The 25,194-nt window shown below is 45.5% G+C and overlaps 1 protein-coding gene across 8 annotated transcripts in view; it reads right to left on the bottom strand.

Annotated features, from left to right (window-relative positions):
- The window catches only part of TFAP2B (transcription factor AP-2 beta), a 30,219-nt gene extending 5,791 nt beyond the window's left edge, over positions 1-24,428 (bottom strand). For 2 of the 8 annotated variants that reach the window (XR_009263030.1, XM_058734226.1), the window contains exons 1-7: positions 24,096-24,422; positions 20,840-20,866; positions 19,151-19,609; positions 14,234-14,294; positions 6,029-6,248; positions 4,243-4,361; positions 1,935-2,076 (exon numbers count right to left, since the gene is read on the bottom strand). Coding sequence is in view for 7 of the 8 variants with exons in the window: in XM_058734226.1 (XP_058590209.1) it covers positions 1,935-2,076; positions 4,243-4,361; positions 6,029-6,248; positions 14,234-14,294; positions 19,151-19,609; positions 20,840-20,866; positions 24,096-24,176 (1,109 nt within the window). In the remaining variant the exon portion in view is untranslated. Of the gene's footprint in view, positions 1-1,934; positions 2,077-4,242; positions 4,362-6,028; positions 6,249-14,233; positions 14,295-19,150; positions 19,610-20,839; positions 20,867-21,053; positions 22,038-22,238; positions 22,496-24,095 lie in introns of those variants that run through there. The other 6 variants (XM_058734225.1, XM_058734228.1, XM_058734231.1 and 3 more) reach the window with 6 other exon arrangements.
- Between the last annotated feature and the right edge of the window lie 766 nt (positions 24,429-25,194).

Genomic DNA, 25,194 nt, shown 5'->3' with positions numbered 1-25,194 from the left:
TGGCATGGCATCCCAAAGGCCACGACCTTTCACAGACTGGCAAACTTCTCCTGTCAACCTGCTTCCACCAGTCCATGGGTCTATACAACTCCAGTCCCAGTCCCTCCCCACCCCACCCTCACCTCCAGTGTGGCCTGACGCTTGGCAACACGTGGCCTGGCCAACAGGTAAACAAGGCAGTTACCCAGAGGCCCTTATCAGTGACCCTGGGGCATCCTTTGCCAGGGGGATTACTCTCAGGAAGAGTAATGGCTAAACAAGACAGAGACTACGTCCCCCACCCCCACCTGCAGCAGGTGAAAAGGTTTTAGTTTTAAGGCTGGTGGTTAGATAATACTGACAGGCATCTCTCTACCCTCTCTCTACTGGTTACTCCATTCAAAATGCACATCTACATCCTCACAACCAGGAAGAAATAGGTTACGGTGCTGAGGGTGCTGAAGTAAATAGGGCAGTTCTTAGGCACCTCAGAAGCACCTGTGGGGTTCAGATGCATGTATCCATGCCTCTACCCCATGATTCCAATTCAGAGGGCCTGGGGCTAGGTCCACAAATACCTTGGAAAAGCTTCCCAGATGATTCTGATACTCACCCCAGGTTAAGAAGTGCTGTCCTAAGTGAAGCCACAGGGCTTCAAGGAGTGATGGGGTGGAGGAAGTTACAAGGATTCCTTCGGGAAATAAGAGTTGGTGGGTGAAATCCTATTATCTAATTTATACACTTTAGTTTTATTTTCCCCCAAAGTACATTTACTCTTTTATAAAGCACCAACAGGTCCCCCACCACCAGACAGCAGGACAAGGGGTAGGAGGGCAACAGATCCATTATACTGCTAGCTGGTACATCAGAAGAAAAACTTTCAAAAACAGGACAAGAGCCAAGTTTTGATCATAGAAAGAGATGGTTAAAGTCTGTCCTTAAGTTTGTACTCATTACCAAAGTGCCAAAAAAGAAATTCTGAACTGGGGGGAACAAATGCTCAGAGTCAAACATTCTAAATCTTCAAAGCCCAAAGCAGGGTCTGTAAGCAATTAAAGTTCTGGGACATTAATATTTTTTGACCCTGCGGAAAGGGGCAATCAAATTCCAATCACGTCTCAAAAACATCTGGACAAATTTGAGCAAATGATTTTTCAGCCTTCCATATATTTCTTTAAATTACGCTGTCAACGGAACAAACTGCGTCCTCCAGCACTAAATAAATGAGCGCCGCTGTTTGGGCCGAGCCTTGGAGAGAAACGTGCGGACGCGCACAGCGCCGCCCACTGCAGGCCTGAGTCGGCCATAAAACACCAACAATATGACACCGAAGCCAAAGACAGGAGTAAATCAAATAAATAGAAAACCCACTGTAAAAGTTCAAATGAGCTCTAGACCTAAATTTAGCCAGAGATTTACTATTTTCCCCTCTGGAATTGTAGTAAATTTTACGTCTGTGGAAGATGCCAAACAGCAACGTTGGAAAGAGAATAATTAGAGCTGCGGGTGGAGATGGGTACACGTGGGTGACATATAGACATCCTGAGTGTGCCTATGACGGGAGATGTGAAACCAGGAAGAAATGTGCACCTAGGGATCCAGGGAAGATCTGGATCCAGGAAAGACCCGGAAAAGTCCTGCCTGGGATCCCCAGGGTTGGGGATAAGAACTGTAAAAAGCCTGGATTCATAATAATAAAGCCATTCTCCCCCAGAAACTTGGTAATAGAGGAGATCAAGACAAACCCACAGCCCTTAATCAACTTGCATGGGGGGAGAGAAGAGAGAGGGTGGAGCTGGGAGGGCATCCTAGCCAGCAATCCACAGGCTGCAAAAGCTACTTGGACCACTGAGTTGCTTCCCAGCCCCACAAATGAGGTCTGCATTGTCCTCCCAAGCGAGGGGAGGCAGCAGGGTGGGAGTCAGAGAGGAGGGCTGAGGGTCTGGGATACTCACTTTGTAGCGAGCAGCATATTCTTTCGGGAGTGCAGGTCACTGGGGTCCGTGTGCTGCCGGTTCAAATACTCAGAAACAGCTTTAGCAGGAAACTCTGTTTCGCAAATATACCCAAAATCCCGAGCTAAGTGAACAGCTTCTCCTGAAAAGACGGGAGTAGAGGTAATAATCAGCACCTAGTCCCTGATCATCTAGGACAGGAGACGGTCCCTGGTCAACTGTTGTTATTTATAGAAGAGGCCAGCTGTTGGGGGCAAAACCAAAGGTGAGACTGATGTCCAGATAAAAAGGATTCTCAAGCCATAAAGTTGATGGAATAAACTTTGCTCCTGCTGCTCTTTCCAGCCTCTCTCTGATGATCCTTTTAGCCAAGTCCTAGCTAGACATCCCCTGAAAAGCTTTGGGTCTCCTACACACCATGCTTTCACTTAAGGGCAGATATATTCAGGAGCCACCTTACAATTGCACCTAGACAGTTGGCTAGACATTCAAGCCAGATTTCCCCCTTCCCTTTTTAAAAAGCACCTGTTATACCTGCTTTAAATAAAGTTTAAAAGTATTCCTATCTTTTGTGTTATCTTTTGTATTTCCTATGGTTGCATTAGGAAAAAATATCTTATTAATAACAAATATATACGAACAATTCCACGTGTGAACATGTCCATGTATATTAAAGAAACATATAAGGAATGAGTGTTTCTGTCCAACAATGAAATATGTATTCTTTGTCAGTTCCCTGATAGGTTTCAGGTCTCTCCTCAGAGGTTCCTGTCATCATTCTCCTACTCAAGAACTTTCTACTGCAGAAAGATGACACAGCAACTATAGAAAACCTGGACATCTGAGTCCTCAGCTTATGTGGAAGACCTTTCAAATAAAACACTAATAGCCCTTCATGCACAGCCTTAGGTGTTCCAGGGAAGATCCTGAACATGGTAAAGAGATATGGTGAATTATCCCATAGCTATGTGATTTTTAAGGAGCATGACTTACTTTTAATCATCATTATCATAGTAACAACAAAAGACTTCAGGCATGGTGCTTACAACGATCCAGATCCATAAAACTGAAAATTGCCAACTAACTATTGTAACTTCAGTAGTTTTACAGTTTCCTTCCTTCTACACACAAATTCAAGTCTTAGGCAGAGATAACCTTGACTGCTTTTTAAAATGAGGATTGTGATACTAACAAATCCCTGAAGGGCAAAAACTAAACCCCCCAGGCTGAGAATCAACTGCTAATCAGTGTGATCTGGAAATTTGGTAACTGCTTCCCCAGAGGGTAAGTTTGGGCCAGGCAACTCTGCCTTAAAGATGGCAAAGTGCAATGCCTGTAAATGTGATGACTTTATGGTTGCTGCTTACATATTCTAAGATCTCCTCCAAAAACCAATTCCCCACAGGAGTGTCATAATATCACATCCATAAAAATAGAAGAAAAAACCAAGACCAACATGTTAGACTCTAGAGAAAATTCTATAACTTCCTTCATTAAGACCATCTGGCTGTATTTCCTATCCCTTCCCTGTCCCACAAATTAACTGCAGATCCTCTTGTTCTCAACTGTGTAGAAGTTCCTGTTTATTACATACCATAAATATCATCCCCAACCCCAAAATGATGAGCAAATTAGAATGTGCCTGTCATAATTATGGCCCTTTAATTCACAATTGATGAATCTACACTGAAGATCATACGTGACTCCCCTCCATGTTTCCTCAGCACCTCCCTGCACCCTGTTTTCTCCTAGGCGTCATTGGCCTTATTAAGCCATATTTCAATAATAATAATAAGTCCCAGGTAATCAGCAGGAGATAGAACCCTGGGAGTGGCATGAGTTTTAAAATAACCATTAGGGGTCAGGAGTGCAATAATAGTTTCCTTATGAAAAAAGGCAATGTGCTTTCTACTACTGACGATTCAGAGGTAGAACCTGGGAAGGAGAGGAATATAAAATGGATTGCTGCTTACAGAGTTACTCTTGCGAGAATTCATACAGAGGGAGTTTCACACACTGTCTCCTGCACATGGTGGTACAAGTGACCTCTGCACTGCCTTAGAGTCTGGACCTGAGCACTCTCCAGAGCTTAGGGACTCTTGCACATGTCCTTTGGCCTCTCTACAATTGCCAGTTCCCTCTAAGTAAAAGGACCTTTGAACTTCTCTCAGGCAGCCTCTTGACATTCGACTCATAAGGGCACAACAATTGCAGTGATTTCCAGTTAATCATGAAACGTGTAAAATGTCAGCCTTCAGCCAACAGTTAAACTCAGCCACTTCGTGAAATGGCCACACGTCTTGCTTACCTTCCACCAGGGAGGTGAGTAACGTGACATTTGCTGCTTTGCGCCTGCCCGCGGGTAAATTCAAACCGATTTTTTCTAGCCTTTCTCGCAAAGATCTCCCCCCATTTTTCGATTTGGCTCTGAAATTGCAAGAATTAACATTCTGATTAACCTCAGAGTATTCCTGAAACAAAGTTTAGACTTAGCAATCTAAAGCCCAGTGGAGCTTGAAGAGGTTTTAACTTGAGGTTAGCACATTTTCCCCCTTTCCTTGTGGTTATTTGCTGATAGTTTGCTGAGGTTTGCTTAATTTCTGCAATACAGAGCATAAAAAAATTGAGTCTTTTTTTTATCTCGTGAGAAAATAAAATGATACCAGATGGGAATAATTAGGATGTAGGTTGTGGGTCCAGAAAAGGTAGAAGTTGCACATGCAAACACACAAGCTCTTTCCTCGTAATGGAGCTAGTTGGTAAGTAGAAACTGGGCAAGCGCTACCTTGCCGAAAAGAAGGAAAGAACTGGGTGGTTCAGAGAGAAGGCACTAGCTGAAACAGGTGGGCCTTTCGAGGAAGGAAGGGGTCAAGAATTGCTGTAAGATGGAGTTGGGTTAAAAGGGGAAGGAAGACTGAAACATGAAACCAACATGATGATGGTAATCGCAATAACAGTTAAACTAACACTTTAGGGAGTTTAGTTATGCGATAAGCACTGTGTATTGATTATCTCACTTAATCTCATAGCAAGTTTTATACACACTCAATGCCCAGGGGGTGAGTGAAAGAAACTTCCACACTCCAGGACTCAAAGGACTCATTTGGAGAGCACGGCAAAAGGATTCAAAGTGAGAAAAATCCATGAGTCACCCCCTTACTTCCTCCCTCATCTCTCCCTGTATGTGCTAAAGTCTTGGCAAAAATACAAGAAAAAACCCAGTTACTCTGACCTCCCTGGTGGTACAGTTCACACAGCCACTTTTAGGAAAGAAAGGGACTTTCAACCCCCCAAATAGGCCAGCTTGAAAAGTTCGTCTCCTACAGCGTCACCTTCCTATCAGAGACACTACCAAAGTGTCCTTTGTCCAGGCACTGGCAGAGAATCTGGGGAGAGGCTTTAAAATCTTAAGATAAAAGCCACCTCTTCCTCCATTTTTCACAAGGAGTCTTCCTCCATTTTTCACAAGGTCCTCCAATATTGAGGACCATTTGAATGCCCCCACGGGATAACTGTTAATATTCCATTGTTATTATTGGCGGTGTTCTTACTGAAGACAAGAGGTCGCAAGTCTAGTGCAGAATTTTTCAAGCCGAGGGAACAATGCTTTGGTGGCTAGTGACCGATTTAGTCGGCCGCCAAACATACTTTAAAACAAACCAGAGAAGTATCACAGTACGTTACTGGTACAAAGTGGTTTATTCCATGAAACTTCTGTTTTAGATAAGTGTGTGTCGGTTCTGAGTTTCACTCAGGCTACAGAACGCCCTCGAAGTGTCCCGGGGATGGGAAGGAGTCCCGCGCCAGGCACAGGGCAGGGATAGTGGGAGGCTCCAGCCACCGATCGCAGCGGGAGGGCGAGGCGGCGCGCGCTGACGGCGCGTGGGTCCCGGGGCGGCGGCGTTTGCGCGCGCTGCCCTCAGCACGTGGCGGCCGTAGCTCTCCGCACGCGCAGCTGGGGGCGGGAGGTGGGGGGGAGGAAAGGGGGGCCGCGCGCTGGACGCCCGGTTGCTAGGCAACTGCGCCGGGCTATATGTTGGTTTCCGGGAGCGCCCTCTTCCTTCACCCCGTAAAAACCGATTTGGGGGTTTTACCTTCTGAGGACGCCGCCGAGGAGAGACGCATTGAGGCATTCGGGGGGCGAAAGCCGTCTCTGAACTTCTCCCACAGTTACTTTGTACTTTGAAGTTGAACTGAGCAGAGACAAACGGCCCGGGACCGAGCAAAATACCTCGCCGGTGTTGACGGACATGCCTCCCAGGAAGCCATCTTTATTCATCATCAGAGAAGTCACAGATTTGGGAGGAACCGGAACTAGGGAGAAAAAAAATATGCCATAAAGGTGACCGGGTTTCGATCCTGGTGACCGGCTGATAGAATGTGTCGGTGCGTGCGCAGGGGCGAGGCCACAGGACAGGCGCCAAGTGGAAAGCTGGAGGAGGAAGTGTTTGTTCCAATGGGGCTGCGGTGCGTTCAGAGCACTGTGTACAAACAAATGGAAAAGCCATCACTCCTCTGGAAACTTACCCCATGTGTGTAGCTATGAGTGCCCCTTGCCACAGTCCCACTTACTATACAAAATCAAAACAGACAGCCCAGAGTTTGAATTATGCTGTGAAACCCGGCAAATCCTATTCCACTATGTGCTAGCTTGTGACCTTAGATATCTCAGTGAACCTCTCTAAATCCTAGATTCCTCATCCATCCCCTAAGGATAATAATCATATTTGGTGCTGAAGCCTGGGAGTGATTACATTATCAATGATATAAAATGGTAATACCAATGTTCTGTATGAGAACCCCTCCCCCCTTTCTTATTGGACTCAAATCTATGGTCATCACTGGAGAGCATTGGAGAGTGGGCTCTTTCAGACACTGCTCAAGAACAGCCAAGTAATACCATTAAGCTTGGGCTCGAAAGAGCTGCTCATTTCTGTAAAAGTGGATCTCATTCTTTCCTACATCATAACAACATATTCATTTCGAAATGAACCCAAATGCTCCTCTCCAGTGAAAGCAATTCCACAGTGACATGAATTTTGTTTACAAATTAACTAAAGCACCGGCTGGTGATTGTTTGGAGCAGTTATGATTTACAACAGGTGCCCTGATCAATCAACCAATCACTCTAATTCATGTGAGCGGAGGTCTTGCCTTGCCCCAGTTGTTTCATTTCGGCAAGTAATTGATAACAAACCGCACTCAAGGTATGTTTTATGCAGAAGTTAATAAGAGCTGACAGCTGGTTGCCACTGCTACCCAGGCGCATTCAGTCTCTCCAGCCTGTATTTCTGTTTAATTGTGTTTCAGTGTCATCTGCACCTCAGGAAGAGGCGGGGCTCAGTAGAACCAAAGGGCTGGGAATGAGGAACAATGAATGGTCAATCTCCCAATTCCCGGGCAGTCTTGCTCCTTTGGACTTCTACACTGCTGAAGCTCATTTTCTTTCTGCAGGCTCTAGAAGCCACAGGGCAGGTGACTTTTCCTGGCTTGCCTTACACCTTAGCTTCTTCTGATGGGATATGAAGCCCCAAATCTTCAAACAATATTTGTTGATCACCAGTTCAGGGCATTTATTGAAACATGCATCTGGCATGAAAAAGAAGGCTCCCATTCCTTCTCTTTAATAAAGATTATGTCTTATCCTATCATCCTGGTAGGGGAAGACATGCTCTTTCCACCATCCAGAGCCTAAAACTCTACATGTCAAACAAGTTGTACAACTTCTCTTGTATAGAAGAACCAACAGTGAGTATTTTTGTAACAGCTTATTCTCTCTACTACAGATTCCAGCATTCAGACTTCCATGATTGTTTGGAGACTCCTGAAAGCCAGGTTGGTCCCAAATCTCTTATTTATTAGGAATTGCAGTTTGGCCCTTTACAAACATCTCATGGAAAAGGATTTTCCTAGGAGAATGGATGGAGGTCCTGGAGCATTTCCTTTTGCTACTCCTTAGATGTTTTAGTATTTCTGGATCTGCAGAGTTCAAGGCCCTGTCTCAGAACAGGTGAGTGATGTTAGGTAACAGAGTGGATCTTCTGCACTGTCCTGGTTGGGGTGGGTGGGGGGGCTACAGAACATGTTTTCTTCTTTCTGATTCCCCTCATCACATTCTCATATTCCCTTTTGAGAGTGAACCAATGAAAAGTCACAGTGTGAGTATTAATTACATTTGAGTAAAATACGGAGTTAAAGTCATTTAAAAGACAGTGATTTTGGTGGGAACACCCTGTCATTTAATTCTCTTACACAACATCCACATCTAATTTGATCTGTCTTATTCTTCACAGCACTCTTGATTTCCATATTTCAGATTTGTATTCAAGAACTATAAACAAATAATTTACGATCATGGGAATTAGCTTCAAGTAACCTTGGAGAAACTTTTCTCCAAAATATAGATATAATTTTGTAATTTTAACATGGTATGAACTATAGAAATAGGTTGTAAAAAAAAATCTCATCTTTGACATCAGCAATATTTTCATATTTAAATACTATTTGGAAAGAATATTTTAACAGAAAATAAACCTCACTATAGAATATTTTAACAGAAGAAAAAACCTTACTAAGTTGAAAATACTAAGTTCATTTCCTGTTTCCCATACTGAACAACCAATACCCCTTAGGATTGGAATTTTACCTGCTTCTCAGAGTCCCAGATGCCAAATCTCTTGAAAAGCCAAGCCTTTAGAGACACTTTATAACCTGCCCTCTAATTTCACTATTGTTAATTGCCTGATTTACCTGACAAGAGCCATTTCCTTTGGGGAATGTATAGTGTTCTCTTCCGTTCCATGGACTGTACCTTTCCTCAAATGCATTATCACCTAAATATCACCAATCCAGTCAGCTTCTGTCAACACATTGTTGTCCTCTTTTGTTGTTGTTCCCCCCGCCCCCCAAAGATGCAAGCCATTTGAGCAGATATGCTTCAGGTTATATTTCCATTTTCTAATTTATTTTTTTATGTTTATTTATTTTTGAGAGAGAGACAGACAGAGTGGGAGTGGGAGAAGGGCAGAGAGAGAGGGAGACACAGAATCTGAAGTAGGCTCCAGGCTCTGAGCTGTCAGCACAGAGCCCAACACAGGGCTTGAACTCAGGAACCTTGAGATCATAACTTGAGCTGAAGTCGGACACTTAACCAACTGAACCACCCAGGTGCCCTTCCATTTTCTAATTTAAGTATAAATCATGTTCCTACCCTCTACTCCCTCATCTTCAGGTTCTAACCCTCTCCCACTCTGACCTTAATCTTGGTATCTTAGACTAGACCCTACACATTTCTTGTCCTAACTTTCCTTTAAATCCCTAGCAGTGTTATCTACCTTCCCCTCCACTTTCACACCTGCTTAGCTCAGCTGATTAACCCCATATTTTATTCTCTTTGTCTTTTCCCTTCTGCTTTCCTCCAGCTTATCAATAAACCCAGAGAGCAACAGGACCCGGTTGATTTGTTAGTAATTATGAGCACACTGTTCCTGCTCATGGAACCCAGAGATGACTAAGATAGGTTTAAAGCGACAGCAGGAAATGGTAAGGAAATGGAGCATAGCAAAACTCAGCGTGAAGCTTTCAGTTCTTTACATGTTTACAATTTTGTGTGCATACATTAAAACTGGTTGGGTTTTTTTTTTTCCTATTCAGTCCTCAGTTGCATATCATGGCCAACTTCTGCACGTAACATCCACAAAACTTGCTCCATTCCTTTTTTTCCTGGCATTATATTAGGGAGAAGAAAAAAGGTTTAAACCCAATCAGTATTTCATTAGAGTGACTGGAGTTTTATTTAAGGAGAGAGGAAGGAAAACTGATTACAGAAAATATTATTCATTAGTGGACTATAGAGAACCAAAGTGTTAATAGACTAGCTCTTAATGTGTATTTTTTAAACTTAACTATGAAACCGTAGCCTTGAGATCTCTGTGTTTGACTGCAAACAGACCCTTTGTGGGTCTGATCCGCTGGTGGAGAAGAAAGGAAGAAATGAACCCATCTAATGGATTCAAAGGTGAGTCCCTCTGAAAGGTACTCAGACTTAAATATGTAAGCTACACCAGGAAGCCAACAAGAGGTTGAATACTGCTTGAAATAAGTACTTCTTACCAGCAGAGCACCCTTTTCTTTATACTTGCATTGTCTCTCATCTACCTGAGGGCTAAATATTATTTCACATGGATATACAACACATCTATAAATGTGAGCACTGAAATCCTGGAAAGAAAAATAAAAGGATTCTCACAAAGAAAGCTGGCATATAAAGAACTACGAACATCCAGTGTTAGCATCCTTTAGGGGCAAAGTCTAAGAGGCTATAAACTGAATGGGTCCCATCACTTACTTGGTGTGTGGGAACTTGGGAAAGTCATTTATCTTCTCTCCATCTCAGTTCCCCCCTCCTCCCCACTGGGGGTGGAGAGTGGGAGTTGGAGAAGAGTGTCTGAGCTTTCCAACTTTGAAATTCTGTGAACTCTTGGGGCACCTGGATGGTTCAGTCAGTTAAGCATCTGACTTTGGCTCAGGTCATGATCTCACGAGTTTGTGAGTTCGAGCCCCGCGTCAGGCTCTGTGCTAATAACTCAGAGCCTGGAGCTTGCTTCGGATTCTGTACCTCCTTCTCTCTCTGCCCTTCCCCTACTCACTCTCTCTCTCTCTCTCTCTCTCAAAAATAAATAAAAATTTTTAAAAATTCTGTGAACTCTGATTACTCCCTGGGTGGCTGGAATGTATCTCAGAGTCTTGAGTTGAATAAATACCTATTGGGATCCAAGTCAGCTCTGGAAATGTGAACCTCTTCCTTTGAGGGGAAACTCAAACCCTTTCAGAGGCTCTGACATAACTCTCGGTGCTTTTTTACCTTCTAGGTCAGAAGGAAGAATCCCAACATTGTAATTGAAATTGGCAATTTCTTCCTACCTCCCCCCCCAAAGAAAATCCACACCAAATCAAAGTGTTTATATGGGGAAGGGGCCAGAACTAATGGGGAAAAAAGTGGGAAAGAACTGAGGTTGAACTGAAACTAACCAAACAGGATATCCCCAAGACCAATGAAAATGCCCCACAGTCACATTTGAACCTTGGACTCCAGCCACACTAGCCTTTCCAAGAAATCCCAGCATATTTTCTGCTCTCTAAGGTGTCAAACCTATTGCATTTTGGCCTCTGAATGCACCAAACACTTCTTCTTAAAGCCTAGGTGAGCCTTTTTTAGTTAGGCTATAGGATGGTGGCAGTGATCATTTATATTAGCTGGGCACCAATGCAGCCCCTCCCCGGCCCAGAATCCTAATCTTAATGGAACTGAGAGTTAAGAATGATTTTTTAATGTCTCGTTGGATTTTTAGACTGTTAATGTACCGAATCCTTCTCATTATTACTTTATTGATTGCTCATTGACCAGCCCCCTTCAAATCGTATTAACCACCCTCTGCCGGTTTAGATTAGGAGAGTTTAAAAAGCACCTTTCATTACTCCCTCCACTCCTGCCACGGAGTTGAGACTCGGCAGCTTAATGGGAGCTCTAATGGGGCAGCTAAGAGGAGAGGGGCCACGGTCCCTGCCGATTGCATTAATAGCTCAAAGGGGGCCAATACAGAAAATTAGCCGTAAACGAGCTCTGGAGATCTTCAAATGAAAGAGCCATTTATCACGCTGGCTACCTTCACTCCACTCGTTTGCTCTCTCTACTGGGAACAACTCATTTCCTCTTAACTAAATTACTTCAGAAATGTCAGCTAAGCCCAGATAGCAAACATAACAAGAGAGCTAGCCTATAATCTATGAGGTGATATCAACACGGGTGAAAAATTGGTTAAATTTTAGGAGAGAGTCCATAATTAGAGACAGTGACAGACATAGAGACCTTTATCTTTTATGCCTAGGTCTTCTGGCTTCAGTATATATAATAGCAGAGACACCGAAACCTGGGCCAGTGGCTGCACTTTTATTAGTGAGGTAGACTTTTAAAAATCCCTCTACAAAAAATAAAAATTAAAGATCTCTCTAAAAACCCATTAGAAAATAAATTAAGCAACCGAGTCCCTTGCCCATTGTTGAGATGTATAAAACTTAGTTCTGAAAACTGTCTCACCTCCTCTTTTATGAAATTAATCTCTGGGAGATATCCTTCATAAGGGTTGGGGAGGGGACAAAAACGAGAGACCAGAGGGCCAGGAAGAAGCAAGTAAATCCATACCCTTATTTTAAATGATTCACAGTTATCTAGAAAAGTAAATCAACCACTTATTTCTATTTTACCCATGACTCTCTAAAGATAAATATATGATACTCAGATCTTTTCTTCATGTAATAAAGGAAATACCTGAAGTATTAAATAATGGAGTTGACCTAATACTTCATATTCATACCATGCCCCCTAAATCAATAAAGTGACTGGAGTGCCACTTAGATGTTTTAAGCTATACATTAAAAAAAAAATTAAAAAGGCTTTAGAGGCCATAAAAAGTATTGCATGTTTTCGAACAGAACCAGCCACTTTAGTCAATATTCTCCTTATTCCTGGAGATACCCTTATACATTAATATTCATATTTTGCTGACAAACATATACTAGCCCTGAAACCAAAGCAGCATACATCTAAGAATATTTTCAGGTCCATTTTGTTAAGCAAGCTAAATTCCAAATATTTTTATTGGCCTGCCTATTAATAACATTTCTGATTGGTCATCTGTCGGGCATGACCCACTGACAGCCCAAATGTTGTTTCTAGGATACAGAACCCTGAGATAAGGGGTTCTAGCCTCTGGTGAAAAGGGAGGGAGGGCTAAAACAAAAAAGAAACAGAAAAGCCAATAGGGAAGTACCTCCCCACTCTCCCCGCCTTGCCCCCATCAACTAGCAGTTAACCAAAAGAGAAGACCCTAGAGGAAATGGCGAAAGTGAGCTGTCAGCACAGTTGCAAATCTAAGCACCAAGCCTGGGTGTCCGAGCAAACCGAAAAGCTGGCATTAAAAACTGAAATGACACTATCTAAAGAAGATAGGGAGAGAATTTGGAGCAACACTCAAAATAAATAGTTTTGCCCCAAATCTCACCATTCTTCTTCAGGATATTACATTCCAAAGACAAATGGCATTATTCAAGTACAGCTCCCCCCACCCCTGCCCCAACTCCCATCCTTCACCTCCAAAGCCACTTTTTCTGTCTTTGTAAAGGAAGATAATTTAGAATACCCCACCCTGTTTGGAATCCTTACTTCACAACCCTTCTACTGTACCAGGCTTGATTTTGCATTCCTTTCCAAAGCACCTTTTCTTTAATTATTTTTGTGACTGTCATGTGGTTCAAATTAATCATAACTGACGGAAGCTAGGGATTGTTGACATCAAATATAAGGACGGGCCTTCTCCAGAATTGATAAGAAAGGGTTACAGTAGTTAAAACTATCTCCAAATACCAGCTCTAGCGATAATTAAAGATTGCACTGTTTACACATTCAAGCTCCTAAATTGGTGGCATGTGAGTGACATTCGGGCCTTTCGGCAGCCACACTAATCGCCAGGCATTCTCTCAGTGACTGTCAGAAGAGAGGGGGAAAAATTAAGCAGCTGCAATACGCCCAAAATGAGTTATTGTAATTACATTTAATTAGTTTAATTAGTTAATTATTTTGCTTACAGCTGTACAAGAGACTGCAAACATTTGTTAATATCACATGCCCTTTAACAGTATGGGGTGATTCCACAGTCACACTAAATCATGAATGCATATGTAGGAAGATTTAGAAATGTGCATAGGCTGTCTCAACTTCTCGGGATGTGCATATTTAGCAACACATTTCGCAGGATTTTTTTAAAAAAATAATAAAGAACTCCTAAAAGAGAACTGGGAACAGAATTACCACACACAAAAATCAAATACAAAAACAAGAGAAGGACCTGTCTCAATGACCTAGGTTAGGGTTTAGCTCAGCAAACTCCAGTCATAAATGAAATAATTATAGCACAGTTTTGAAAGCAGTGTTTCCTAACCAGTTCCACACACGATGGTAGTTCGATTATTTAAGATGTGTCTACAATTGCTGCCAAATGTACCATGAGAAAGTGGCAACAGTCTCTGTCCCTCTGTCTCTCTCATCTGGGTTTCTGTCTTTGCCCCTCCCCGTTTCCTTCTTCCCAACATGCCTTTTACACCCAGGCCTTTTACACCTTTGTCCTGTGATTGTGCACAAACATTTCTCTCTTATAACATAACGAATTCCCCCAAAGCGAAAACTCATAAAGACATGACTGCACAGGAAAACTTTGCTTACTTTTGGGAGGAATAATCCATACCTTTTTTTATGACAGACTGGTCCAATAGATTCATGCCGCTGTTATTGGCATCTTCAACTGACTGTGAATATAAAAACATCACTATTCAAATTGACTGGATATTAAAGAATTGCACACATAAATCATGTCATTCCAAACTGGAGTTTCTGTTATTTCCATTTATATTAATTCACAAAGGGAGGTTTTATTATTATCATTATTACCTCCAAATCAACATAGAAATGAAAGTCACCCAAATTATAAATTCTTCCAATGGAAGAGGAGGAAAAAGGAAACTGCGAGAGACATCTGGGATGCAGTATTGGTTTAGTTATTATATTAAACATAGATGTTACACAGACATATAAACTTTCATATTACTTGCTCTTATGAATTGTGAAAATTTGGCAACAGCTGAAAGATTTTCACCAATATAAGTACGGATAATTCCTGTTTTCAGTTCTATCCCAGCACATCTTAACCCCAGAGTCACTTTACAAATACATAATAGTTTACATTATGGGATTTTAATTAAAGTCTGAGCAATTTGGAATGGAATGCAAACAGCAACACATAGGAACACGTTTGCAAGCTGGCAGGACCGCACACACTCTTCAGTCCGTACACGTCCTTGTGTGCTATGAATTTCTTGCTGCCTGATAATCCCTCAGAGGAACCTGCACAATTTGCTTCCCCTCCCAATCCTGCTGCTGCTACTTCCCAGCAAGAAGCACACCTGTTAGGGCCACAGTAACCACAGACACACAGACAGCCCCCGATCCTCCCAGTGATCACCTAGGTTCTGGCAAAGAGCATTCATCTTCTGTGCCACAGTCTTATCCTAAAGGGGAGTTTCAACCCTGGGTGTTGGCAGCACTTCTGAGGGGAAATGGCTGTTGGGATGAGTTTCTTACTGTCAGGATGCACAAATACAGAAGTTCTGGCTGTGCGTCCCAGAGCATCCAAAAGCACTGTATTCCCTCCTCTCCCCACCCCACCCCACAAATGAAAAATAAATGCTAGGTCTTTCTGAAATGTACCGCTGCTTTCTTTCCTTGATTCTTAGAAACCTACGTTCGGACCAATCTGTCCCCCACTCTACAGAGAAGGAAAAAGCAAACGGCTTGGGAGTGAGGTTGTGTTTTCACAGCACCTCCCACCCACTCACACCTCATCCCCAGACAGGGTGTGTGTTCATCACAAGGAAGAGACTGTCTACCCCAAACAAGCAGCACATTAGACACGAGATGATCTAATCACGAGGAGCGGGGGAGGAGCATGTTAATTTGTTTCTTTACGTTTTTAAGAGTCACTCTTCAGTTGTCGGAAAGGTGAGGAAAATTGTTATTCCCCGTAAGACCCGTTTTCCATGTTGCAACATGCCATGTCCATATTAAGAAACAGTAAAACGCTTTAGCAAATACTTCATACAACTTGCTCGGAACTCCTCAGGACACCCCCACCTTGCACACCCGCGTGCGCGCGCACACACACGATTCACGCCTTGCCATGCTCACGTGTCTACAGTGCGAGGCGTCCACTCAAGACCAAAATAGTCGTCGGTGACTGTGGGCGGGCAGGCCCCGGATCTCGGGGGCCAGGACCCAGGGCGCCCCCACACCTCACCCTCACGCCGATACGTAAATATGTATATACGCCTCATCAGCGACGTGGGGTAGTTGTGGTAGTTAATGAGAAGGCTCTTGTCTGATTTTCTATCTAATTACGGCCGCCTGCTGGGTTTTTGTACAGGATATTCACGCAGCATGCTGGCGCTTAATCGTCACAGGGAGGATCGTAAAGATTTAATTAGGACTGCATGCGGAAGCGCAGAAAAACAACTCAGACTCGTAATTACTAGACTTCTTTAGTTAAAAGTGATACCAGGGGTTGCTTTAAGACACTGGTGTGTGTGTGTGTGTGTGTGTGTGTGTGTGTGTGTGTGTGTGTGTGGTGGGGTTTGACAACGTCCTTATATGCTTATACTCAGGGGTAGTAGAGGTGGCGCGAGGTTAGGGAGCAAAGGCTGGAAGAAGAAAAGAGGGGTTCCACGACAACTAAACTCCAAAGTAGGTGTCATCTCACTCCATCTTTCTCTCTGATGCTGTTTTTCCGGAGTTTTTTTTTTTTTTTTTTAACAGTGCACACCCCCCAACACACATACACGCAAATGGGTGAAATGTAGCATACCCAGAGCCCAAACTGCGATTTGCTAGTTTAATAGCCCCTGTGAGTAAATTGAAATAGAAATTGACAGGGTTTTATAGTTTCATTTAAAAAAATATTAGAAGCATTTGGTTAATTAGCTCCCCTCCTCTTCTCTCACGGTCGGTCGGGGCGGTGGCCCTCTGCGTGTGTCTGGGTCACACGACATACCCACAAACCAACCCTTGGCCAGGTGAGTACCCCTCGCGGTGAGGCCCTCTGGCCCAGCGGCGCCCTGGGGACCTGTCAGGTCCGCGGCTGGGAGGGGGCAGGGAGAGGGATCCGGAACACACACTAGGTCTTCGAGTGCGTACAAGTGACTGAGGTCCAGGCCGAGGCACCCTCTGGTCCCTTTTTAAAGACTGGTCAGGCGCAGCCAACCCAATCCGTAGCTTCAGGAAACGGTGAAATCCCCACCGGCTCGGGTAACTTCACCTCACCTCTCTCCCCACCCCTACCCGCCCCACCCCACACACCCCCCCCCCCCCCCCCAGCAACTCGGAGTGGATCCTCCGGGATGGAGCAGCTCAGGCGAAGCCCCTGCATTCGGGGCCCGGTCCTAGGTACATCTCTCCCCCGTCTTTCTTTGTCACCTGCCCCGTCGTGTCAAACGCATCCCTGCCTCGGAAGGTCTGTCATCGCCACCTCGGAGACAGAGATCCTCCCTGCAGCCTGGGACAAGCACAGGATGTATCCCCCGTGACCCCGTGCACTGAAGGTCGTCCAGAGAAAGTCCTGCGAGCCACCCCACCCCGCCAGATGACGGGTTTGGAAGCCTCTGGGGGAGGAACTCGGTAGAGGTGGGGAGCATGCGTGGGCCGGGGCCTGCACCTTCTCTCCTCTGGGCTCTCTGCACCTCCGCAGTCCTTGTTTCGACGCAACAACTCAGCCTGCCGCGCGACGCTTTGATGCGGGTGTTCTCCCCAATACACCCTGAACTGGTCCTGTGCTTCTCTCGTCCTTTGCATTTGACCAAACACCCAAAACCCCTCACAATTCTATCTTAAAAAAAAAAAAACTAAAAAACTAAACTAAACTAAACTAAACTAAAACCAAACTAAACTGAGACCAAAGAAATCTATTCCCTCTTTTGAGAGAATTCCTGGGTTAGAATGACTGAGTCACTGGGCCTGCAGGGTGGTGGTGACACGGCCAGTGCGTTAGCATTGCCAACAGCAGTGGTGATGAGTTGGTCCACTTTCATTATCTAGCACTTTGAGCCGTACTCAGAAAGGTTAATTTAAAAACTTGCCCCCTCCCAGACACATATTACCTCAATACATTTTTTAAAAAGCTATTAAATATTTCCTTTTTGTATGGTATTCTGAAATGAGCAGTATCTCCAGACAGGGATCACCAAGCTTGATTAAACCAACAAAACTATCGTTCATGTTACTATGGGTAAATCCAGCCACAAATCATGTGATCCCATTATTTTGGGAAATAATAAATAACTGAATTTCTTCTAAAACAATAAACCATTACAGGCTACACACAGGCAGCATTTGATGCTGTCACCACACTTTAACTGTCCGAAATAAATGTATATTTTCCCCAGTAAGGTAAAACAGAAGGACTTCTCCCTTTCCCATTTCATTTTCCTTTGCTTTAGAGGTACGTCTAAAACGATGCATAATATATACAACTATGCCAATGAGACCAAAGTGTCAAATACCCTTCAACCGTATTTATCCTTTCTGCAGACTATTTAAATTAGGGAGCAAAAGGAGACCTGCTCAGAATCACCCAGACAGGTTTTCGAAATCATTTCTTTGATGTTTCTTTGTTTAGTTTAACCAAGTATTCTCAACCAAATCAGGCTCCATTGTGTGGGTTGCAGATGGGTTAGGGAGTGGGTGGGGGGAGTGTTTTGAGCCTTTTGTTTTAAGAAACAAACACGTGATGCCTGTCTAACTGGGATGGTGGCTTTGGGGAGAGGAGAGTATTAATGGAGGGGAGAACTGAGGAGGGATGTGGAGAATACTGCTCCATAGTCCTCTGATGCACCAAGAGGTGAAAGCAATTCTCCAAAATGGTATGTGTCCTCTTGGACTCCCAAGCAGAATTATGGCTTTCTGGGTCACCCCCACCCCTACAATTATTCCATTTCTCCGGAGATGACTTTGGAACTCATTTATCTTCAAAAAGGGCTCAGCAGCTTATGGGACATTCAAAGTAGGACCTGGTTTGGATGATCATAGCACATGTTTTTCTGCCCATGTGCATTGTCATGCTTAACATCCAGCAGGAACCTCTGGAGCCCAAGAGGCCCTTGCACCTCTATGCTGAAGCCCCAGACTCTAAGCAGCCCAAGCTTTCACCTGCCTTGTCAGGGGCCAGGCCCACTATGGAACGTGCATGGCGGGGGGCAGTGGTGGTTGGGAGGGTACCTAGCTTGCTAGCACAAAGTACAAGAGAAAAAGGAAGTAGCTAAGGCAAGAGGAAAAACAACTAGCCTTGATTGTGATGACCCTAAACTATCAGCCCGTACATGCATCTCTTTCTCCTTCAAGATTTCATTTCTAGTGGTTCCAGCTTTCATAACTGGACCTCCAGAAATCGCCACTACATGCATAACACATAAACAGTTATATAAGTCGTGTCCAGCTAGTCCTGTTTTAAAGATGGAAACTCCCCCCACCAGGATGCAGAGTGCCCCTCCCCCACCCCTCCCATCTCCCGGGGCACTCACTATTTATTTATTGTCCTTCTCATTTGTTTGTTTGTGGTTACCTGGACGTCTTCCATTCCGGGATGGCCGAGGCCGTGCAGCGAGAGGCTGTCACCCATGCCCGCGTCCAGGCCGTGGTGCGCCGAATGCAGCAGCACGTCTGGCCGGCGGACCGAGTGGTAGTCCCTCCGGGGGTCGAGGCCCGAGAGCTGGGGCAAGGCGGCCCGAGGCTGGGGCAGGAGAGAGCCGGCTTCTGAACCCACTTCTTGCCGCTGCCGTTGCCCCCAGGGATGCTGCTGGGGCTGGTGCAGTGGGTTCAGGGAGTAGGGGTCGTTGACGTGGGAGTAGGGGTCCTGGCTCTGGTGGTAGGGGAGCGGCTGGTAGGGAGGCGGGAAGTAGGGCGGCTGGAAGTCTGACGACGGGGTGTGGGACAGCGGCGGGGCGCTGGAGTAAGGTCCTTGAGACACCGAGCCCAGCTGTGAGAGCCTGGAACTGTGGCTCGGGACGCCATCGTGCCGGTCCTGGGAGCGGAGAGAAGGAGAGAGAGACAGAAGGAGAGAGAGAGAGAGAGAGAGAGAGAGAGAGAGAGAGAGAGAGAGAGAGAGAGAGAGAAAAAAAATACAAGCGACTAATGGAGAAGCCCCGCTTCTGTACATTCTTCCCAGGACAGGGGAAGCAAGAGTCTGAAACTTATACTCCCAGGTTGACTCAGAGGGCACATGATTTCAGCAATTCCAAACGCGAGGCTTTGAGGGGAAAAGTGGGTAGAATCACCACCCACTTAACCAACATCTGAGCCTTCTGTTGGGAGTGCAAAGCAGGCAAAAGGGGTAAGGGTCAAGTAACTGAATGTATGGGGGGAATTCTAAATTCCTTAATTAAAAATATAGGAGCCTCCCGTACAGTGTTTCCTCTTCTGGGTGTTTTAAACTATCTTTTCTCACTTTTCCAGAGGTGCAAAGCATAACAAATAAAACTTCATACTGTTTGCTCTGCTGCTGCTCCTGTTCCAAACCAACTTCTGCCTTCACTGGCAACCCAGCCAGCTGACCAAGTGCTCCCCACACAACCTGATAATTCCAGGAGCTCTGAGAAATCTGCCTACTCTGGGTTCCCAGTCACCCCTCCCTCCCCAAGAGGAATTAAATCACTTAAATACTGTTTGATTGAAATGGATCTCATTTGAAATTACATCCTGAACCCACGTTCCTTTAAGTTGAGTCGTGGTTCGAAGGAGTTATTTCTATGGTTGCTTTTCTGTATCTAATGCTATGAAACTCCAGGGTGTGAAAATTAAGGACCTGGGGAGGGAAAAACAAGAAAAAGCCCAGACAACTTACTGTTGGTTCTGTCTGGAGTGGCAAACTGAGTGGAAGGAGAAGGGGGAGGTGTGTGTGAGAGAGGGGTGTTTAAGTTTCTCCCTGTCCTTTGTGGAAGTGCCTTGGTAAAGTCCCCGTGATTCTTTTCTGGAGAAATTGTCACCTAAATTTCCAAACTGCAGTGGCAAATAAAAAGTTTTTCTCTACGGCCTCCCCCCTCCCCAGCTGACTCATGGAGCTCAGACGGAGAACACACAATGCAGAGAGAAGCAGCTGCAGCCTCCTCCAATTATGGTGCTAAATTACCAAGCCAAAGGCGCTCAAAGGAAGACAGAGACAGAGAGAGTGAGATGCACGCACAGAGACGGAGAGACAGAGAGACAGTGAGAGGGGGGAGCATGCAATTCTGGTACAACGTGAATCCAAACTCACCATGGATGAATAGGTGTGGACTAACATCTGGAAAAAAAAGCCTGGTTACTGCTCAAAATCAAACAGTGATTAAAAAAAAAAAAATCAAGGAGTCCAGCAGAGAAACGAGCTGGACACAGGAGCCGAGCTTGAGGGGTTTCCAGGACAAGCCATCAAAAAAAAAAAAAAAAATCCCCCCCACCCCCAAACAAGATTGGCGATGCCTGTCACACACAGACAGAGCTGTTCATCGGGTCTCTTGCTGTCTTTTTGGCCTCTTTTCTTCTGCCGCTCTTCGGGGCTCCAGATACAGTCCTCTTCCACCCGAAGCTGGGCTCAGACTGCTCCAGCGCCCCTTCCTCCCTCCGCTTGCCTACACCGCCTCATAATAATTGATATTCATGACTATTAATATTACACGAGTACTTTAAAGGGAGAATGGAGGACAAATGGAGCGTGAAGCAGCAGTGAGCGCAGAGCTCCCCTACTATTGTAAATGACGTTCATTCAGTGGAGAATTACTAGATGTAATCAGACGAGGGGGCTGGCAAAGGCAGACTGGGGAAAAAGTTTAGCAGGAAAGAGGCAGAACTTCAATTAACTGAGCCGGGGACACGCGTAAGGCAGCCCCTGCTACTTTGGACAAGGCAGTGAGGGAGAGCATCGCTGGGGGCTTGTACGGAATGTAGGTGTCCTTGTTCCTGGAGAGGGACTTTCCTAATGGGAAGAACTGATCGCCCTAGGTGCTTTGTGTGCAGATTAGAAAAACAAAATAGAAAGGCGTTGCCTCATCATTTGGAGGGGAGAGAAAAGTAAACCGGTGGGCCTGGTTGTTTACAAGTGACGTTTGCAGATTTGCACTGAATATTGGAGATTATGCTGATTTATTAAAGGACTGGAGAGAGATGGGGCTTTTTTTTTTTCATCCCTTGTGTGACCAGTCCCTTTTCACTGCTCAGTCTGTGATTTTTACCTCAATTTAAAATATATGCAATCAATCTCCAAGTACACTAAATGTATCCTTTCCAGGCAAAGCCAGGGGCAACAGAAAACCTTCTGGGATGTTTCAGGAACCCGTTCAACTGGCCTGACTGCCATTTCTGTTAAAGTTCAACCTTCCTCCGGACTTAAAAAGGTTCCTTCCACAGGGCTCCTGGTTGTCCTATAGTTTTGATCAGAAAATTTAGCCAGATAAGGGTACCTGCAATATTCTCTCTCCTCCCTCTCTTTCCCTCGCTCTCATTTCCCCTCTCTTCTCTCTCTTCCCTCCTTCTTCCCATTTTGGTCTCCTCTCTCTACCCTTCTTGCACTCCACTCCTCCCTCTTCCTCTTTCCCTCTATTCTTTCTGTTGTCCCTCCCTCCTATCTCAGTTAGCCAGTTTACTTTTCGTAAGCAAAGAACAAGTTTTATCCTGCTTACTTTTGGGAACCCACTGAAATCCCTCTATGTATATTCCGAGCTGTTCACACACACCATGACCCCATCTCCGTGAGTGTCATGCTCACTTCGGGCGCTCACATTCTTTAAGACAGTTCTAGCGCCTTCGACTTTACCATTATCCCGCCTGTTAAAGAAAGAAAAGGAGGCCGAACCGAAACAAGCCCCACCAGGCGGAGGCGCGGCTCTTCGTTACAGTCGATACACCGCCACAAAGAGGAAAGGAAAACCCTCATCATCTCTCTGTGTCTCTGTCTCTGTCTCTGTCTCTGTCTCTCTCTCTCTCTCTCTCTCACACACACACACACGCACACACGCACACACGCACACACACACACACACACACACGCACGCACACACACACACACACACACACACACGCACACACACACTCTCTTAGGGTTCCGGCCCGGCCGGAGCTGGGGGCACTGGCTGCCTGCGGGACGGGACGCGGCGGCCGGGCGGTGGTGGGGCCGCGGAGTCCCAGTCCGCGGGGGTGAGGCTGGGCCCGCGGCGTCAGTCGGGGCTTAGCGGCCGCCTCTGTGCGCGGCCGGTTCCCTGTATCCGCCAGGCGCCTCCCGGCCGGGCTTTCCAGAATCTTCCCGGAGTGCCGGGGTGGCATTTTCTCCCCCACCGGCTCGGGGCACCTCTGTGCGTCCCACCGCGACCTTTCCGTACGACCGAGCGAGCGCCACTTGGCGCCGGTCGCCCAGGACTTGGCTTCCCGTCCTCCTCCTCTCTCCAACTTTTCCGCTTTACGGTCTCGGTCGCCCGGCTCGCCAGCTTCCCCCTGCCCCCTTCCCTAACTGTGCGGCGCCCTCCCTCCAAGCGCTTCTTTCCGTCCTCCCTCCCTCGAAGTCTCCTCGAGTCTGCGCTGCCCTCTTCCCCACGGCACCCAAGTCGGGGTCTGCGAGGCCATTCCGCTCGGAGCGGAGCTCCGCGGGCCTCCGCCGCCGTCCCCTCCCCGTCCCGCCGCGCGCCCCGCCCGGCCGCCCGCCTCGCCCGCCAGCCCCGGAGCCGCCCCGCCGCCGCGTCAGCCGGCGCCGGAGGCCGACCAGGGCAGCGGCGAGCGCTGCCCCGGCCCCGGCCCCGGCCCCGCCGGGCTCCGGGCAACTTCCCCCGCCCCAGAAGAGTTACGCCAACCCCAGCGCTGGAGAGCCGTGCGCGCTCAACAAGGGCAGAACACTGCGTTAAAAATACCCCCAAACGGGGTGTTGGACGCACTGACTCTCAAAAAAGCAAAACACAAGGAAAAAGATTTTTAAAAAAAGAAAAAAAGGTCTGCTAGGACTCCTTAGCTTCTGCTCTATCGACACCCATCTAGCTATCTACCTCCCTCCTTCTAATTTTCCGTCCTCTACTTGGATCCGTTTGTTATCGATTTCAGAAATATTACTGAAAATAAAAATTAAAAGCCCGAGTCTGTTACGAATGAGGCTTGAACATCTAATTCTCTCCTACACTCAAACCCAGGAGAGCCTCTGCCTTGATCAGTCTCTATTTTCTCTGCCCACATTGAGTAGCACCACATTCCCCATCAAAGCCTAAGGGTGGGGGGGGGGCGAAGAAGAAGGAAAGAAAAATAAAAGAAAAAAAAAAAAAGAACGAAAAGAGAGAAATTTCCTAACTTTAAAGTAGCCAGATTTCAACCTTAAAGTCCCTTTTTCCGAATAGTGAAGTCTCTCCCCCAGCCAGCTTTTCTAAAAGTTAGGGAAAGCTGAGAAAACCGACCGGAAATCTACGACTAAATAGCTGAAAAATATATATCAGTTGGGGTGTCAAGAAGCTCAAATTCTGTATCTGCAAAGCTCTAAGATGCATCTGGGGGTGTCGGCTCACCTCATAGATATCCTCGTACTTGACATTCTCCACGAGCTTCCAGAGCATGATGGCAGCCTGGTCTCTAGGAGGTGAGTGCATTCATGTGAGGAGCAGATGTCTGGCTTCTCAGGACTCCGCTGTCTGTAATGATCCATCTATAATTGGAAATGGGGGATACACACCAAATCCGACGCTCCTCTCCCATCGCAACTTATATCTGTTGTCTCAAACAATAGGCTGGAGAAGTAAGCCTCAGCAGAGGGAAAAACATTATTACACACACAGGAGTTAGATGCAACCCACAGACATATATATTATAAAAATCATAAACACGTATTTACACCCAGACACCCACATTGAGTTATATAAGCACCCCTGGGTCACTCAGTCTACAGACTCTAAACATGCATTTAAAGGAGAGATAGGCGTGCAGTGTGATTAATAGAAACATACACATTTAAAAACCTCTATATGGAAAATGATGAATCATTGTAGCCACTGACTAAAGTCTTTACAATTCATAATGAGAAACCAGGGGACCAGCAGTCCCCCATTTTCTATGTAGATTTTAAAAGGGGGACCATTACTGAGATTTTTAAACACAAAAGCTCCTATTCATGTGTGTTCAGCAGGAGGGTATTTTGAAAGCTGGATTTGGGGATTTTTTAGGGCAATTTCTCTGTATTGATGTCTACAAACTTTTTTTTTTTTTAACTGTATCTCTGTCCGAATAGAACCAAAAAAGCCAGCTCACCACAGTGACCATTTCTAATATTTTTTGGTCATTTTGTCCTACATGTTTGGAAACTTAAATACTGTATGAACACCTCAATCTGTCTTGTTTGTCATTTTAAGGGTTATTTGTGTGCATTTTCAACGAATTCCATGTGCCATTCTTTTCTTGGCTAGAGTCTCCACATTATGAAGTTTTGTTTTGTTGTTTTTTTTTCAGATGTTGGGAACAACACATGCAGACATTCACACAATCTTAATTTCGAGCCTTCTTTGTAGAGACAGGACATTATATCTGCATCTGTTGTCTGTAACTTTTAAGTGGTTTTAATCATGGACAGTCAACAAATGGTCACCTGAACCTTTGGAAGATTTAAGCAGGATG

This window comes from Neofelis nebulosa, chromosome 6 (assembly GCF_028018385.1).
Source record: "Neofelis nebulosa isolate mNeoNeb1 chromosome 6, mNeoNeb1.pri, whole genome shotgun sequence".
NCBI lineage: Eukaryota > Metazoa > Chordata > Mammalia > Carnivora > Felidae > Neofelis > Neofelis nebulosa.
Note: the sequence above shows the minus strand (reverse complement) of the source record. Positions and strands in the feature narration are given on the sequence as shown.